Raw genomic sequence first — 18,679 nt, forward strand, 5'->3', positions numbered from 1 at the left:
TCCTCATTGGCCAGTGGCCTAAGCACTTGGTTTGCAAGTTATGTCGACAATCGATTGTCGGCCTAGAATGTCGAGTCTGAATTATTGGAATTTGATGTTTGTTTGTTGAGATGTTAAAAGAGGCGAGTGTTCTGCGGGCGACATCACTCGTTTCAAACTTTACAACACGCCTGGATTCCCCGTCTCGTGGTTTTGAAACACATCGAAATAAGGCACGCCCTAAAAGACATGTGGAAATACGATATTCGAAACGTTAAAATATGAACAGAACCTGACATGAATGAATAATTATGTCGTACGATCGCTTTTGTTCAATTGTTAATATTTGCAGCGTTTTTTGAGCTCATAAACGACTTTCTTGCTATTTTGTGTAATTGATATCCTATAAATATTCTTTTAAGCAAAGTGTTCTAGAAGCTGCATGTGTAGTGTTTAGCTGCATTTTGTCGCTTATTAACAAACTTTGAGCAGAATCTCGACACTTGCAGAAGCTTGAGATGACGTACAATGTGCATTTGACAAAGCATAAAAATCACCCCGAGCTATACTATAATACTTTTTGAAAGTGCAGCAACCATCTTTGTAAAGACAGGAAATTTTGATACTTTCATTAAAGCGTTTTTTCAGCAGTAATTCGGATCTGTTTCACTGTTTCATGGCAGCTAGTAGCTTGCTTACTATGCAATGTGGTCCAGTGAGACAGGACTTTGGAATTCAAACTTTGTACTCATTTTGACCATCCTTCACAATTCATCAAACTGTAATTATTTTGTTGTTTTATAGACCGAAGCTACCTCTTGCTTGGACAAAGTTAAATCAGAATTTGCAGAGCAGCAAAATACATCTTTCAGGTGAGTTGAGCAAGTAACTCTGAAATTCCAGCTTCTAATTTTTTTATATTTGATGCCAGTTCTTTCTCAGCTTATTTTCTAATAGGGGTCCTTGTTTATATTAAGCCCATCTGAACATCACTTTTCCTGACAAATTTTCTCAAATTTTCTCTCGTGTCTTTTTGGATAGATTGTTGAGCTCTCTCACTTTCATTCATATCCTTTGTTTTGATGTGTGTTTTTGCTCGTATTCTCGTTAACGTTTTTCTTGCATTCTCCATTTCCAATCCCGTCTCTTCATCTTCTTTTCAATCTTCCACTTCTTCTTGTCTCCCCCACTCCTATTCTAATCGCTTCTCTTGCAATTTGGCTCTCCTCGTCTTCTCTCCCACTCTCTCCTCTCCAATCTCGTCACTTCTCTAGATACGCTTTCTTCTTCGTCTTCTTTTCAACCTTCCACTTTTTCTTGTCTCCCCCACTTCCGTTATCGTCACTGCTCTTGCAATGTGTCTCTCCTCGTCTTCTCTTCCACTCTCTCTCCTCTTTATGCCCACTGCATTTCCAATCTCGTCACTTCTCTAGATTCGTTTTCTTATTCGTCTTTTTTTCAACCTTCCACTTCTTCTTGTCTCCCCCACTCCTATTCTAATCGCTTCTCTTGTAATATGTCTCTCCTCGTCTTCTCTCCCACTCTCTTCTCTCCAATCTCGTCACTTCTCTAGATTCGTTTTCTTATTCGTCTTCTTTTCAACCTTCCACTTCTTCTTGTCTCCCCCACTCCCATTCTAATCCCTTCTTTTGCAATGTGTCTGTCCTCATCTTCTGTTTTTATCAAGTGTCCATACCACCACAGTTCATGCCCCATAGTTACAGGAAAACAGCTGTCAACCTCACTTGTCCTGTGCATTTAACACAAATCAAACAATCTTAATTTCAGTAGAATTATTGTCAGTTTTGCACCATTGAATACCATCAATTACATTCTGCAGCATCTGGAAAGAATGGGTCGTTCAGAAGAGTTCGTCAATTTTCCAGAAGACGTTATTCTCTGCCGAAGAACTTACTGTTTACGGTACCACGGTATGTGAAGTGCACCTAACTTAGTTGCATCTTTACTAGGTACAACTTTTCCTGTTTTGTAATTCATCTGTGCGTATCGTATTCCGTGAAATTCACCAATGGACCGATTTTCTGTAGACAACGTAGTGCAATCTGCAGTCTAGTGCAAATCTTGATAACTATGTAAACAGTGGTGTTGTGCCATTAAATTGCAAGGGGGACTCTTGCACAAAATGTTGCGGAAACAATAGCAAAAGTAGAAATTTGTTAATTTTCGGCATCAACAAGGGGGATTCAGCCTCCCTTAGCCCCCTTAGCTCTACACTCCTCTATGTAAGGTTTTTTGGTATGTCTAGTTTTGCGATCAGCTTTTATTACATTTGCTAATCGCCAAGGTTCATTATTGCAAAGAGCCTTATTCAACCTATATGTATGTATACGATGCAGTTTTTGAGATTTGCCTTCTTTAAGTCTGGCCAAGAGTTTTAATGAAAGTACCTCTTCAACGTTTAGTGTCGGTTGTTGATGAAGGAGTGACGATTGTTCCTATCAAAGTAGAATATTACTTTTGAACTAAAGCGATCTGTGTGAGATTTGTCAGAATGCCAAGAGATTACCTCTTCTCAACTGCTCAAGTATTGTTTTATTGCCACTATGAATGCGTTGGAATTACCTGTCTTTTATCACAGTGCTGGGAAGATATCACGATTGAGGAGGAGGCAGACACTGGGAGTAAAGTGCAATCAAAAATCAGAGTTCCATCCCAGGTAAGTTGCACTCGGCTCATCACAAGTGTCGGGTTATTTATTTGAGATCTATTTTTGTACTTAGATTAATTGACTTGGTGTGATGGGTATGATAATGGCCACCAAGATATGAATAAGATCGACTTTCTGTTTAACGTCCCGTTTCAAATCGAAACGTCTTGTCAAATCGAAACGTCCTTGTCAAATCGAAACGTCCTTGTCAAATCGAAACGTCCTTGTCAATACGAACCGTCCTTGTCAAATCAAAATGTTCTTGTCAAATCGAAACTTCAAAGGCTTTAAAACTATGAAGCAAACTGAATTTTCTATAGGACAGGGAGAGGGGGAGAGGAGGTGTAGTGGGGCTAAAATGTCAATCTAAGCAGATAAAAAAGCTCTCAATTCCTACTATAATATTCCAAATCGACTTCAATTTCTTAGCGAGAGTTTTTAAACCCCCTTTTAATCTACTCCTCTGGTACAACCAGTGTTTTCTTGTAGATTTCGTCTGTTTACATAGATCTGGTATTTGTTCCAAATAGCTGTTGTTAATTTGGTAATATGTATATGTTTCCTTGACAAGGTCAACTCAACATTTTATAACTGCAAAGACAAGCAACCGCCATCATTGCAGCTGTTTATTAACTTACTCAATTCGTTTCAATTCGTTTAATCGGATAACAGGTACAAAACATTATACTCGCAAAAACAATTCCATTATCAGCTCCTTAGATGATAGTCTGCCATAAAACCAGATCAACTCTTGATTATTCTTATCAATTCCTCACTATACTCAAGTTTAAGTTGTTCAACACTTCAATGGCGTCATTCTCTTACAGGTTTCGTCGTTCTTGATCTCCCTGCTTTTTCGCTTGTGCGAAGAAACCAATCGAATCGGTGGCCATGTGCTAGAAAAGTTAGTAATTTGAATACACTTGCCCAATTGCATATGAAGTAAACCATAGGTTTAGGGTGAGAGTTGAACCGGAAAAACCTGCCAGTCAAGGCCCTGAAAACTAACACGGTGAAGGATTATGTTCTGTTGACAGTCTACCAGACACTTTTGAGTTATCAAAAAGCTGATTATGTTATCTTAATAAAGAATTGAAAATTCAAGTAACATTGAAAGTTCGTGCTGAAGGTTTTTCAACACAAATTCTCACTCAGGCTGTCTGTAATGACATGCGCATATAGTATACTCTAGTTACAGTCACACTAAATGTTGCTTGAAGGTTTGTGACTGTAAGCGTAGTGTGGACTTAAACACAGCCTACTTGAAATGTTTTGGATATTTGGGCCTAAATTTTGCGAGAATGAAATCTGCAGAGACTTTACGCGGAGTGACTATGAGCCCTAAGTGACTATGAATTAACCTTAATCATTCTGACTATGAGCTCTAAATCAACTCGCAAAGTGATTATGATTCCTAAATTTCCCTTAGGTCGCTGATCAGAGAACTAACGTACGCGGTGGGCGATGCCATACTATTCTCTTTAGAAGACTACGCAAAAAATCAGCGCCCATTGTCACAGAACCGAGCGTTGCAATTGGTTTTTGATGTCAAGTTCCTCATTCTTCTCATAGCTGGCAATACAGATACAAAAGATGAGGTACCTTGTTTGTGTTTATTGCGAAAACTCTAGGACAAAAGTGCTCGAAACCTTATCACGTTCCCTAGAAACCGAAAGTCTTTGTGCGATTCTTGTTTATGCATTTTTGTGCGATTCTTGTTTATGCCTTCTAGAAATCAATAACCTGTCAATTCCTGGTCGTTTTCTATGGTTTTAAATCATATAAGCTTATCTGAGTTGCTAAAGCCGTGGGATATTCTGAAAATAAATTATTCTGATAAATGAGTGCTCTTATCTACTAATTGCATTGAAAGAAAACTTTTTAAGGAGAAACATTTTTGCCTTTCAGGTTAGCAAAAGATTCAAGAAAAGAGGAAGTATGCTTGTAAATACGATGGAAAGCTTTGTTGACCCATTTGATTTAGACGTATTCACACCACACATGACCAACTTTGTCAACAAGCAACTTCAAAAATCATGTGTAAGTCTCGCCTCTTTATTGGCAAACCCTTTTTTTCTTGGTAATACATCTCTCCTTTACAGCTCTAGAATCCCTTGCTCAATTGGTCTAACCTTTATTTTGAAATGTTTTGTTTTCTAAGCAAACTAACAGTTTTATCTATTGACGTTAGACTCTAAAAAATGCAAAAATTATGTTGTTGGATGCCTTCTCCGCATTACCCTCTGCCCCTAATATCGTAGCGAGATCTTTGATAGTGGACATAATTGATGGTTATCATGCATCAATGGAGAGCCGGGTCCTCCACCATTTTTTGAAGCGGGGTCTTTACCGAAGAAGTATGACGAAGAGAAACGAACTTCGTCAGAAAGTCCTAACAAAAGTCTGCTTCATCATCAAAAGAAAAGTCCTAAACCATCTACGTGCTCAAATTCATATCGTAAAAGAAAGTGCGTCAAGTTACATGATAACGAGATTCATACTGGAAAGGAGGATATTTCTGTTGCAATATGGCCCACGTAAAACACCATAACGTGCCTCTAAGTATAGAACACTCCTTGAACATTTGCCAGAAATTCATTTTCAATGAAAAACTTTCATTTTCGTTTTCAACTTTCATTTTCGATGAAAAATCTGAAGTATAGTAGAATATATCTTATTTGGCTTAGTTCATTTTTCATCGTAAATTTTACATCCAAAACAAGATTGCATTAGGTGGCCATTTCTCAGCCAGTTTTGCACAGGTGCGGCGTCCAGTTTGTTGGACTCTAACGTTCTTTTCTTTTAATTTTATAATGTTATAATGTCCTTTTAATTTTTAAGCTCCAGAGTAAAAAATCATTGAACTAAATTTTGATGGCCTTTTCGCTTGACAAATATGTTGACAATTTTTTTATTTAGCTTGGGTTTTGCGGTCCGTATAAATTTCAAAAAGTTCCTTTTTCAATGTTTTCTAAGAACTACTGTTTTTGTCGATAATGTTTTGGTCGATAAATTGTTGAGTAATTTGCAGCTTCTGAATCTTTTTCAACCTAAATAGTCATTGCGATGAGATGCTTGTGGGAATTTTTATGCTTGGGACCATTCCGCTAAATACACGATGCTCTGTCATGTGGTTTAAAGATCGTTGTGGTAAACGAAATTGCTTATTATCCGAGCTAGTCATTTGTAAATTAAAATATACTTGACCAAACTGAATGGGTCTCGGTATACGTAAGGCACGGTAGATGTGTATGTCATAAAACGGGGTGGGGCCAAGACCATTGGCTTTTTCAAAATTATTTTTCTAGAAACAATAAGCAATTCAAACCTTTTTGTTCTTAAGTGATAGTTGGCCTCTTACTTATTTTTATGACTTACCTTTTTAAACACAATAATTAGTGGATGTTGGATTGGCTATAGACTCTGTCAACATAAATTCTTAAATTTGTTACAGGCACTTTGAATGAATAAAGTTCAGCCCGGGCTGAATTCAACACGGGCTAAGATTGTAATCCATCACTTGTCTTGTTATTTCTGGTTTTAAAGAGTGGACAAAACTCGAACAATGAACCTAATTTCAATGGTTAGTCTCTCCACGCTTAAAAGGCACGTCTCGCTACTCATTTGCGAAGAACTTTAGACTTCTTTATTGATTGCATGATCTAGGTGTAAAAGGCTTTATCCCGGAAACAGTTAATTCAATTGGCAAAGATACCGTTACAGTTGCTGCATTGGCTGCCAGTTGTTTATTACTCCGGTTATTGTACCTGATAAAACGGCGTGCCTTGTGAGCTCTTTCAGTGTTTCCTTCCTAAAGAAGATTTCAACATTGGAGTCTCGTAAATTTAATTAATTAGCATTAGCTTATTGTTTGTGCATACCAAGATCTCGAAGTTCGAATTCTATAAGTATTACGTCAAAGCTTATCTTGATGCCTTTTAGCGACTTTTGAATAGCTTGGTAGAGATAGCCACGTGAGATAGCACACGGACACAGACAGGCGACGCGAATAAATGAGACGACCGTTCGACAAGAAGGACTGCGGCTGACTGATCCAAATGCCGCTGCTGGCTTTAAAACCCGAGTTTGATACACATACATTGGTAGGCCTGCCTATTGTTGGTTGACTTGAGCGCGGATATGAGTCGAAGTGATCAGCCTTTATTAAAATGGCCAATGTTATGCATTTTATGGCCAATTTCACTTCAGGGAAAGGTCCTCCCTTCAAACTCTTGAGAATTTTGTCCCAAATTTTTAGCTTTCCACCGCCCGTGGTGATTCGGAATTTGCCCGATAAGGCTGATAAGGCATAACATAGCAGCAAAAGGAAGCTGTCTGGTCATCAGTACGAGGCATCTGCCTCGCTCCATCAGTTCATGCAGTTGTGTGTATGCGTGGAAGTACGCAAGCAAGTCTGTTTGTCAACCAGAAACCTTTTGTAAAAAGTGTTACGCCAATACACTTGCTGCCATTTCAACAAAAATTAAAGCTATAAATCACCCTTGAAAATAGTCATTAAATAGTTGTTTGCCAGTTCCCCTCCCCCTGAATTTTACCCCCTTGTTAACCTCTTTCCCTTGAATTCAACAAATTTTCTACTAGTAGATATATTTTTACATATACGTGCCTTCTTAACCCCAAAAATTACTTAGGCCTCGTCTATTCATGCGCAGAATCAAACTTTTCATTGCGAATTCAAAAATTAAGCTTCGAATCGGTTAGGCGGGAAAATGTTTGGAGGAAAAATTTTACTTGAAGGGCAATCGGTTCAAGATAATTTGAAACGTATGAAGGAAATTGCTGATAAACTCCATGCACTCGGGTCTACCGTAGCTGAAGTGAACAAGTCGCTAGACTCTCAAACCACAACACAGCGGACAAAATGCTCAGCGGCATCATGTTTCGGAGCATGCTCCAACAAGCATGCGGTCCAGTATAACGTCATCGGGCAAAAAATGTCTGGATTAGAGCGTTCTCTCGTGATTAACATTTCTACCTTGAAAAGGAAGCCCTCCTTGTAAAGAAATGTTTACGTATTCAGAACTATGCGGTTACGTATTTATGGGTTAACATTGGCTCCAAAGTATAAACGCCTCGATTAAATAAATTTAATCTCTCACCACAGTTTGACTGAATTAACACCAGACACGTAAATGCTTGCGGCTGTGGGGGTGTCACACCCCCAATCTTGGAAATTCTTTCAATTAGTCTTAAAATGTGAGAGTAATCGGAAAATCTAAGTCGGTGCTCTAACTCTCATTTGCGTCAGACAATTAATTCTCAATACTACATGATTTCTCACTATCACAGAGAATGTTAGGCAGTTCTAACGTCAAAATCTTATACCCTTTACCTTCCCAAAAATTTCGGTCAATTTACGTTCCTGTTAACACGATAACATTGTCGAAATGGTAAACAGGAATGCTTATTACTAATGTAAATTTGGACCAAAATTCCCGTAACTATTTATTCTTAAAGTGATTTACCAGGGTCTCTCTTCTCACTTTCAGCTTCTTCTTGGCACTATATCCAACATTGATAAGCACACACTACCAACCTTATCTAGCAGAACCTCAAGTATGTCACAAGAGCAATACAATGTTGTGCCATTCTCGCCAAACCCAGTGAGATTTATGTTGCTACCAATCAGCGCACACCAAGAGAAGAGTAGTCACTTGAGAATTGAGGTCAGTCCCTTGCTTTTATTATTTCATTGTTTCAGGCGGTCATTTGACAAATCACTAGAAGCAAGCTTCCTCGTGAATATTTTTTTATTCACTTGGACATCTACTGTTAATAATAACAGCAATTATAATCTAATCAATTAAAAGTACGAAAAGCTTCTTTTCACAAGTTTACGCTAATCATATAAACGAACAAGGCAAATGCGCTGTTGAACTCGAGGGCAACTTGTAGGTCGAATGTCCTAAAGATGTTATAACATAAATATGTGAAAGTCGCCGTATTAATGTGACGTCTTTTAGCAAAAGAAGCGAAGAATATTGTTATGTATCATTTGCATTGTATTTAATGTTTACCTACTTAAAGTTTTGAAGGAATTTAGCTTATCGCTGTTTGGTTCTCTTAGGTACAGGAACACGATATTTTGACATTTTTATTTCAACGCGAAATCCTTGGAGGAGGAGCAGGTTATCGAACCTAAAGTAGATCCTTTCAAAGCTTATTGCGCGAGCATATTTTGATTGCCTGGAGTTTCATTTAGGCCCGAGCTACACGACGTCGGATTGGTTTTCGCTTCGGATTGCCCACCCCAAGTGATTACACGAGAAAGAATGCGAAGCGAAGTACTTCGGGTTGATTTTCACTTCACCTCCAGAGCGGAGTGAATTTCACTCCAGTTACGCCCACCGAAGTACTTTGGATTGCCTCAGCATCGTCTAACTCCTATCCGACGTGAAAAGCAATCCAATCCGAACGTCGTGTAACTCGGGCTTTAATTGCTAGTTTTTCTTGTCCCATTTCTCTGCATCCGTCCCTTTTATATCAATCCACATTGTGGCGCCTTATCATTTCCACTCTATCTTGTTCTCAGCGATGAGTAACAGCCTTGGATTCACGGTCGCTGATTACTGTTTGTTCTTCTGTGCCTATTTTCAGTGGTATCGCTCTCCTTATCGACAAATCCAACCTTAAATCCAGTGAATTATTCTGTTGATAAACTCAACACAAAGATAGTGTTTTCTCTCTGAGATAGGTTTTCAATAACTTAGATATTTATCCTTTAAAATTACCATGCCTCGATCTGACGATATCTCTATGTCACAAATACTTTTGCCAATAAACTTCTCACGGGCCTCTTAGCTTATTGCTTTTTGGTTGAAGCTGCAGCCTTTCTATAGTAAGGAGAAATTATGTTTACATTGCCTTCCATTTACCAATTTGAATTTAACATAGCTATTCTTTCAAAAGTTAGTCTTCATCCACGGAGCCACTGATGATATTTCTTCAAAGCGACGCTTGTGTTTCGGTGGGTCGGGAATCTTTGAACCATTTCTTTGACATTGTTTCCAATACCGTTTTCACAATCCTATTGACAAATCCTATCCACAATCCACCTTTGTTTACTTTCGGCTCCCTCAAGCACCACTTCTTGTTTCCTTTTTCTCTAAGTTCAATATTATATTGAATAAGCTGTGTATGATTGTATAATCATTGTTTTGCTTTGCTTTTTTAAGCTTTTAATTTACAATGCAAGTAAACCACTTACTTCTATATCTTTTTATACGAGGCAGCACACTTTGTTCCGTGTTGGTTTGTGCCGATACTTTCAAGCAGTCAACATTTTCTTTTAACATATCGAAACGCACTCGCTCTCTAGTTAGAAGGTCCTGTTTCATACCGCAGAAATTCGTTGACTGTATTTTTAAATTTCATTATTGAAATTATATATACAATTATGAAATTATGAATACAATTATGAAATTATGAAATTATGTATTGAAATTATGTTCCTTTGAATTGCTGCGTCACATCTTATTCTGTGCCCAGTCCTTTCTGGCGCAATATTGTCGCATCATTTTCTAGATCGTATTTTTTAGATAGGAAAATCTTGTTTATGTTATTCCTTACGGTACGTTACTATCTCTACCCGTAAATCGAAATTTTAAATCGAATTTAAGCAATATTGAATGAAAGTTATTGAAGTTCCTATAAACTTCCATATCGAAAATGTCAGCACACAAGTCGAACTTCTTAGCGTTGTCTATAAAAATCTAAATACTTAATGCTTGAATTATATATCTATCTATGTAGGAATATTTAAAACGAATATAATGGAATATTTAAAACGACCTGTTTTTCCAATTATGCAATAGACAAAATATACTGCTTGCCCCAAAAGCTTGGGAATAACAAGTTATTTGTAGCAGTCGATAAAGATGTAGCTCAGTTTTATATTATTCTTTGTGTTTGTGAGTCAATTACTATGGGCTATCGTGTCAAGTCTCCCGTAAACCTATATTAAATTGAAACAACGAACGGCCTAGCATAACATTTTCGTCCTTTTTTGAAATTAGGTATGTGATTTTTCCCTCAAGTACTCGACACGTGTCGAAAGAAGCGCGCAAGTTGAAATGAAGTTGTTTCTCTAACCATTAAAATGTTTGGATTTAAACAAAGACGCAACCATTAAGCGACTGATTAATGTCGCGAAAGTAGGGCTATGAAAAATTAACTTGGATATTAAAAACTCATTCATTTCCCTGCCTGTTTGTTTTTTAGGATTTTGAACTCGAAAAGACTCACACGAGCGAAGCAAACGAGAAACTGTCAATCAAATCACCTTTGTTTGAGCACCTGCGCCAATATACGTTAGATTTTGATTTAATTTAGATTGACTGTTTGGGTCTTTGTGATAAAGCAACTTTGTCAATGGTGGTTGGTTTATGCCTTTGTGGTGGCTGATGAAAAACCGCCGTTCGGCGAAATCTGGACAGAGCAGAAATCGATCTAGAAGACGCTCCTTTGACTGAAACTTTTTTGACAATTAGGACGTTTGAATATAAACTATCGTATCGGCAAAATTACCTATCTTAATTTTGAAGTTTGGTTCGATTGAAATATAATGTATATATGCCTCGCAGCGATTAAGCTAGATTCAATTGCCATCGTAAATTATATGCTTGTATTTGCATTGTCGTAATACACTGCAGACACATTATTTAAAATTCGAAGATTGAAGATCGTCGTTGAAAAGAGTCTTTTTTGTAAAACCCATTCATTCTTCTAAAACCCAGCTGCAAACTGCGGTTCGGTTTTCCTTAAAATTGCAAATTTCCAACGGAGAGTTTTCCAGTTTCCCAGCATTGTAGCCAGATCGTAAAAATCCCATTATGATTTTGAGATCTCTAAGACCAGCTGGTTTTCTTTAATGATTTTTTGCGTCTTCGTTACCATTTGCTAAATACCTCTCTCGCCTAGTGACATTTGAGGCTGGCACAGCGCCTTCCAAGCATCCGCTATCTGCTGCGACTCCTCGCACCTTTTTCCAGGACGTTCCCTCTGTCCTTCTTTCCCTCTGTTCCTCTTCCCCACTTTTGCTCCTTCCCCCAGATTGCGTATCATACAAACACTATAATTACTTTCTTGATCCAAATTTAGCTCATGCGTCATCCATTTCCATCTTCGTGGTTTGTTGTCAGTCTCGTTAAGCAAATCTCCCATACTGGCGTGAGATGATGCCGTTCTGTACAGTTACAATGTAATGCCTGACCAGACCGATGAAATACGGGAGAATCATACGTTAGTGGGAAACACTCGAAGATTCTTTCCCGTCATTAAAAAGATGCTGTTGTAGGATTATTATTTGACGGCACAAAATGGCACATGTTCTTTCGTCTTGTTTTGTTGCTCACTTCTTTCGCCATGTAAAGTCAGCAATCGCTTGCAGAATTCTTAGCCTATTTCTGTGGCCTTCTTTCTCGCCATATGCGCATGCTATCTTCATTTCTGTTTTTGCTCAACTATAAATTATTGTCATATTGTGTACATAAGATTTTTTTTCCTGATTTTTCTGTTTGGCAGCTGGGGGTGGCCATTGATTAGAGAGAAGACGAGGTAAAAGAGTAATGCTTGTGGAGATAAAGAGGTGTGCCAGATTTAAGAGTACGGGGTTGTAACGCAATCATGTATTTTCAACGCATTTTGAATTGATACATTTAAAAAAATCGACAATCCCCCCTGCAGGGACTTTTTGTGTCCTCGCGGAAAAAACTATTCTATTTTTCCAGAGGAAACAGAAATTTTCTTATAGCAACCACAAACAGGCATCATATTGAACAGTCTATCCCAATTGAAAAGTCGATACGAATGCACCAAGACTGGTGTATAAAACGCAATGGAGAAACAGCAAACAAGAGTCCGGGGTTGCCAGTAGGCAGAGTCAAAGAAAAGAAGTTGGGTCTTATCATTACCCCAGCTACTGCATATCAATTTGCTGTTATTAGACGGTAATCACATAGCAAGCAATGGAAAAATTGCTTTTTATGTTTCATTTTTTATCATCAGGCCACATTATTGTTCATTGCCTCTGTTAAAATGTGTACTTCGTGCTTTGGTGAGCACCGTGCACTTAAACGTTTCCCTATGTGAGAATTTTGCGGGTCAAATCAATCAGCCTATCTTTTGAGTGAAATGAAACATCGAAAAGATTTCTCACGTGTTTTGCCTCGCCTAAAAGCTTTTTGCAGAGTTCTTTTCGAAATATTGAAATTAAACTTTCTTACTTGAAACATCTGTTGCCCACTTAAAGCGCGAGCGTAATTCACGGTCTAATGATCGTGAGAGATCAGCCAGATGATTGTTTTTTGAAGCAGCTTACGGCCTTGCTTCTTGCGCTTTTAAGTTGCCTGGCCATGTCAGAAAAAGTTCGCGTATAACACTAAGGGATTCTGCGTGAAGAAACCCAAAAATTTGCACGAAGAATGCCGTTTTGAGATGATTTATTTCTTAATTCGAGGAAATAGGCGGGAAATTCTCCTTTTTACTCGTTTCTTGATGCCTTTTCTCTTTAACAGTTTCAGGTTCACATCAAATTTTCAGGAACTGTTATGTTAAAGAACTAAGAAATTTGCGAGAATTTCGAAGGGGTGACATAGAAGATGGAATGTAACGAATGTGGCAATCCACGGTTGCTAACGAGTAACTCTGGGCCGGGCATATATCTATAAACGAGCGACTCCGATTAAACCTCTGTGTTTCCTTGGTTGGAGTTCACGATATTTTGAAAATTTGCGCATGTTTCCAATGTGACTTTGTATCAATATATCTTCTTAAATGGACGGCAGTCCAAGCTCATATATTTTGAAAAAACAGTGAAAAATGCTATTGAATTATCATTATAAAAGTTTTTGTCATAATTCTTGAAAAAATGTTGTTTCATATCAAACCGGTACCTTTTACCTCAAAACTTTTACCTCAGAAGTTTTCCAAGCGAGCTGCTTTGCTCATAAATGGGAAAACCTGCAGTAGAATAAACTGACGAAAATTGCATGACAGCCTTAACAGAATGTGTCAAAAAGTTGATTGTTGTTGATCTCAATGCATTATGGATGCAAATGAAAGCGGAAAACATTTCCATAAGACCTAGACATCATGCATTTATCAAAAACCAGCTCTAGTCCAATCAGCAGCCACATTCATTTGGAAGGAAACTGTTCAGCCAAAGTCATATAACTGGCGATCCTAAATGGAACTGACTGTATTACCTATCTGTCGTATAGTGATTGGTGCCGTGATCGAAGCAGAGCTGTGCACGCTTTACAGGACAGATATGAATTAAAGGTTTTGATTCTGTAGCGTTAACACTTTTTGGGAAAAGAGTCAATGTTCACTCTCCACTGCTCCTTGCTATATCTGGTCAACCAGCAAAAAAAGGAAATCTTAACACACTTATAAGTTTCGCTGGCTAAGGCTGGCTAACGCTGGTAACGAATTTCATAAGAACATCAGTGCAGTGCCCTGCATTGCAAAATTGGACCATATCTCCCATGCATGATGACGTCCTGCTCCATGTGATCGGCTTTGCCCTGAGTTGAGATTCTTTCTTCTTGTTAATTGATCTAACTGCCTCAGATCTCATCAGAAACAAATTCGTGTCTGATGACATCATAATGTCTGATGATTCGTGTCAGATGCGTGTCTACTCGTTTCCAAAATGAACGAGAACACATTACGGTATATACAGGTGTGGGGACTATGTAATGTGATCGTTGCTCAAATTTGGCGTTGTTGTTGCAGTTTGTTTCGACAGGCTAGTATCCGGCTCATATAAAATCAATCGACGTTCACCAATGTTGTAACAAAGCTAAAGGGGCGTTTCCCCGCATTGATCGCATAGCAGCTCGACTTGTAATTTCAGCTGGTGACTTGTTTTATATCCCCCTATATTTTAAGAGACGAATCTAAATACACCTCCTGGTACAGCCATTCACTGACAACATGCGTATGGCGAAACAGAGTTGTTCTAGCTGGTGGTGCGAGCGTCCTTCATTCAGCTTTAGATCGACAATGAAAGTGCTACCCGTTGTTAGAAAAGAAAGTAGACCATCGATTAAACAGTTTGACATGCAAGCGATAGCTTTGCAAAACATAAAACCGATGTTGCTGTCTTAAAACAGACTGTAAAACCCTCGCTCTCCCAAGGAATCTCTGAAGGCTTTCTACGCATGTCACTGTGAGAGTCCGCTGTTGCCCAAGGCCGTTATTTTTGCAAGGTGTTGTGTACTTAGAAGGGGCTTCCATGACAGCAATGAAAGTTTGTTAGACCGCTTCGAAGAAGTGTGCCAGTGAAAATGCATGTATAATGTGACAATGATGCTGGAACTTCAAAGTCCTTTCTTATGGCTGTTTATTAGTTATTAGCTTTAAGCGTGGCTGAGCAATTGAAATCTCCCACTTCTCTTTCCTTAAAAAGGTTTTAACTTCAGAAGTAAGAGATCAGATTTTAAGACAGGCTTATCGCTTATTAATGTTCCTGCTCTTGAAGTATAATGGCACAATAAAGCAATTTTTCAAAAAACTAATTCATAAAGAATCAAGTAGTTTAAGTGAATTTATGTTTGCCATAAAGTATGCTTGTCCCAAAAAAAGATGTTAAGACAGAAATGCATGAACAACATTTACAAGTTTTCAATATATATTTTAAAATCATTTAGAAACAAGTCGCATTTTAGGCTCCATCGTTTATCGCTACAAGATGCCATTCATTTGGATTAATTCAAAAACATGTTGTCGAATCGATGTTGAGGCAGCTGAAAGTAAATAAAGAACGATAATTGAAGGAGGCGGTTTCAAAGATCAGCATATATCAAATGCTAAACCTGCAGCATGAGCGTAGGACTCCCATCCGATCCAAGGAAAAACAACAATCTGTCAAGGGCAATTTGTCTATGTCAAAGCTGTTGTAGTTGCATAATAAAACATTTCGTGTTTGTACAACATTTGAAGTTCAAGTTTTGAAACGCACCATCAGCGAAAGTTTCTTGAAAGACTCAGCTCATTGAAATTGTGTCTGTGATAATAGCTGTAATGAGTATAGAAGCTGTAATGAAAAATTGCATTGTCTGTTTCGTATTCGAAGCAACCAGCACATCAACAGTGTAAAATGCTATCGCCTTATAACAATTTTCTTTATTTTTTCAACAGCATCGGACCGTAAAATTCAATATTTCTAGTTCACCATGCAAGCAATCTTTATTTCCATTATTTTTAGAGTTAGCCAAAAAATTTTTCATTCATCGGATATGACCAAAGCTAGGCAGGAACTTGAAAAATGAATGATGCAATTAAATGGTGTAAAAATTCTTTGCACAAATAACTCAGTTTGAACGAACTTCAAGTTTTCAAACCTTGATGTGTAGGTTGAGGCATGGAGGAGGAGGGGGGCTGAGAATTTTTTCCCCGGAATATTTTTTCGCATTTTTTTCTTAAGTGAAGTTGTTCCAGACCCTGATTTTTGTAAAAAATTATTGAAAATATTGCTCATAAAAAGTTTTAGAACCTCCTATCACAAAAACTTTCAGAAAATTCTTTCATCTTGGCATTCTCTGCCTTTCTAGAGAGCACATTTTATGCCTTTCTCTACAAAGTTTTTGTTCCATTGTTTTGCCTTGCCCAAATAAGGCTGCTCAGATCTCAGGGGGCTGAAGCCTTCCCGGCCTCAGATTCGTTCATCAATGCCCCGATGCTAGTTATCATCGACAGGCAATTGATAAATGTTATAACTACCATGCTTCCACTTTGTAAAAATCACTACGATGGATTCAATCAAGCTTGCAGACCTTACACGGGCAAGAAGAGCACACAAAACCATTGATTTGAAAGCTATTTATCCCCGAATCAAGCAAGGAAAGCCAAACTTTTAGGGGTAAAACTATATCATATGTGTTTGACATGAAAATCTCATTAAACTACACCTTGGACTGTAGACTTTCCTATATGCAATTCCAATCTGACGGTTTTTAACAAATCACCCTCATGTCATGTCCGAAAATCGGCGGACAATAGGAGAGATTTATTGCCAAATTAAAAATGTATTCGAAATTAATTTCACTTGAATGTCATTAGTACTAATGTGTAGAAACAATTCACACGAAAACAATGTTTTCAGGTCATAGAAGAAGAAATTATGCGGAAATTAGTCATGACATGCGTAATGAACAGCGGCATAATTAACGTGCCATTCGCGTCACATTTATGTAATACATATTACAACTTCAAAGAATTCTCTATTATTCAGCAAGTTTTGTGGAAATGCTTAATCAATGTGTGGTTGCTTCCTAGTGTAATAAATGGCCGTAACTGCGCCGTGATTCCTAGCGCAAGCTATCATAATTAAACCGCCTGTCGTCGGAACAAGTCGCGGAGTCGCTGGACGTTCGTGGTTAATCTATAGAGTCACTTTCTGTCACAATCGCCTCATTAAATAAAGAAAGCTAAAATAATAGTCTCAATACAGGTTTACGTATAAATAAAGTTTTAGTTCTCATCTTGTCTTGGTGAGTTCAAACTACCGCGAAGGCGCTAATATATCGACATATATAAAAGCGTTGAGCTCCCTCAAAGTTCATTTTTCGACATTGGAAAAAGACAGAACAGATTTTTGTCATTCTGCTCTCAAAATTCCCCCGAAGTTATGATGTCTAAAGAAAATAATTTAAAAAGTTTTCAAATAAAACTACCTAACCTTAAGATAAAACCAAAAATTAGCTAGATTATTGAGATATGTCTAGCTGGGCAAAATCAATTAAATATGTTACAAATTGGCTGAGTTATGACAACATGTGCACAGGCACCATCGCATCATTGTAATTCCGTCTTGGTTTCAAAATCAAAGGCGTACGAGATTCTTATGAATTGTCACAAATGGCGCACAAGATCTTCATTGGGTGTTATGCCCCTTGACTCACTTCTTTTACTTGAAATATCTTAATAATTTTTTCTAAATCTTTTTCTTGTATCAAAATTTAACTAATTCATTTGCCCTATTAAGATGAGCTTTGAAATATATTGCTCAACGTCACTCGGTTTCTAAATGAACAAGAGAAGGCTCGGTCACGATGCATGAGGAACATCACTATCAAATTTGACTAATCGCTAATCGATTCAAGCAATCTTATTTATATTTATACTAACTTTACTCGGATGTTTTATAACATTAAATGCATTAATTGTAGAAGCCTTAAGCCTGTCATAAAATGCCACCACATTTAGGCATATTTAGTAGTTGCTATCTGATCATTGCATTTAGAATTATCCTTGTATCTTTAAAGTGTTTTTTGCTGATTTTCAAGGATTCTGACGTCTCCTATCCAACGTGTTCCTCGTCAATTTTCATCCAATATGTTCTCAAAGTGAGCAGGCATAATTTTGATAAAATGCTTAGAGTGTACGAGTCTGCGTTTATGAGAATTTAAGCCTGAGATTTGGGACAGTTAGCTGATGATCGCATTAAGCATTAAACTCGAAGCAGCAAATTAGAACCCTAATATCTATACACAAAAAGCGTAAGCCTGAGATTCAATAATTAAGAGTGTCGAGCAGCCATAGTAATGAAAACACTGGCAGTCAAACGGCCAAGCAATGTGATGTGTCCACAGGGGAAGCAAAGGAATCTGAAGCTATCACACCCAGACCCCGCTTTCTTTCCATTTTTGTCTTGAGGAAGGTTCGGATAGTTTGAGCTAATTGGCCATTGGAAACATTGTAATCGAAGGATGAAGACTATTCTTAATTGTGCCCATTGGAAGGACAAAGACCTTTCTTGATTTTGCAAAGAGCAATCATGGGCGAAGATTATTAGAAACAGAATTCCTCTTTGCCTCGAGCCACGCCTCTTTTCGAATGACCACACCGACGGCCTAGCGCAATGCCCCTTTTTCCAGAACAAGGCTCTGTGCTAACATTAATTCCCAACTTTGAAAGTAAACACCCCTTAGCCAGGCTAAATTGTTCAATTTCAATTCAAGGACAGTGTTTTGTTAATATATTGTTAGTTGTCATTGAACACGACAA

General features: G+C 37.9%; 1 protein-coding gene across 1 annotated transcript in view; it reads left to right on the forward strand.

Moving 5' to 3' along the window:
* Nucleotides 1-11,692, forward strand: part of LOC135687590 (conserved oligomeric Golgi complex subunit 1) — a 32,602-nt gene extending 20,910 nt beyond the window's left edge. Inside the window, exons 18-25 of the mRNA XM_065204184.2 lie at nt 784-851; nt 1,820-1,910; nt 2,579-2,656; nt 3,475-3,551; nt 4,077-4,245; nt 4,556-4,687; nt 8,158-8,334; nt 10,889-11,692. Of these exons, the coding sequence (XP_065060256.2) occupies nt 784-851; nt 1,820-1,910; nt 2,579-2,656; nt 3,475-3,551; nt 4,077-4,245; nt 4,556-4,687; nt 8,158-8,334; nt 10,889-10,999 (903 nt within the window). The 3' untranslated portion in view covers nt 11,000-11,692. The remainder of the gene's footprint in view (nt 1-783; nt 852-1,819; nt 1,911-2,578; nt 2,657-3,474; nt 3,552-4,076; nt 4,246-4,555; nt 4,688-8,157; nt 8,335-10,888) is intronic.
* The last annotated feature ends 6,987 nt before the right edge of the window (nt 11,693-18,679 follow it).

Source organism: Rhopilema esculentum, chromosome 20 (assembly GCF_057945365.1).
Source record: "Rhopilema esculentum isolate cy_ngs chromosome 20, ASM5794536v1, whole genome shotgun sequence".
Taxonomy (NCBI): domain Eukaryota; kingdom Metazoa; phylum Cnidaria; class Scyphozoa; order Rhizostomeae; family Rhizostomatidae; genus Rhopilema; species Rhopilema esculentum.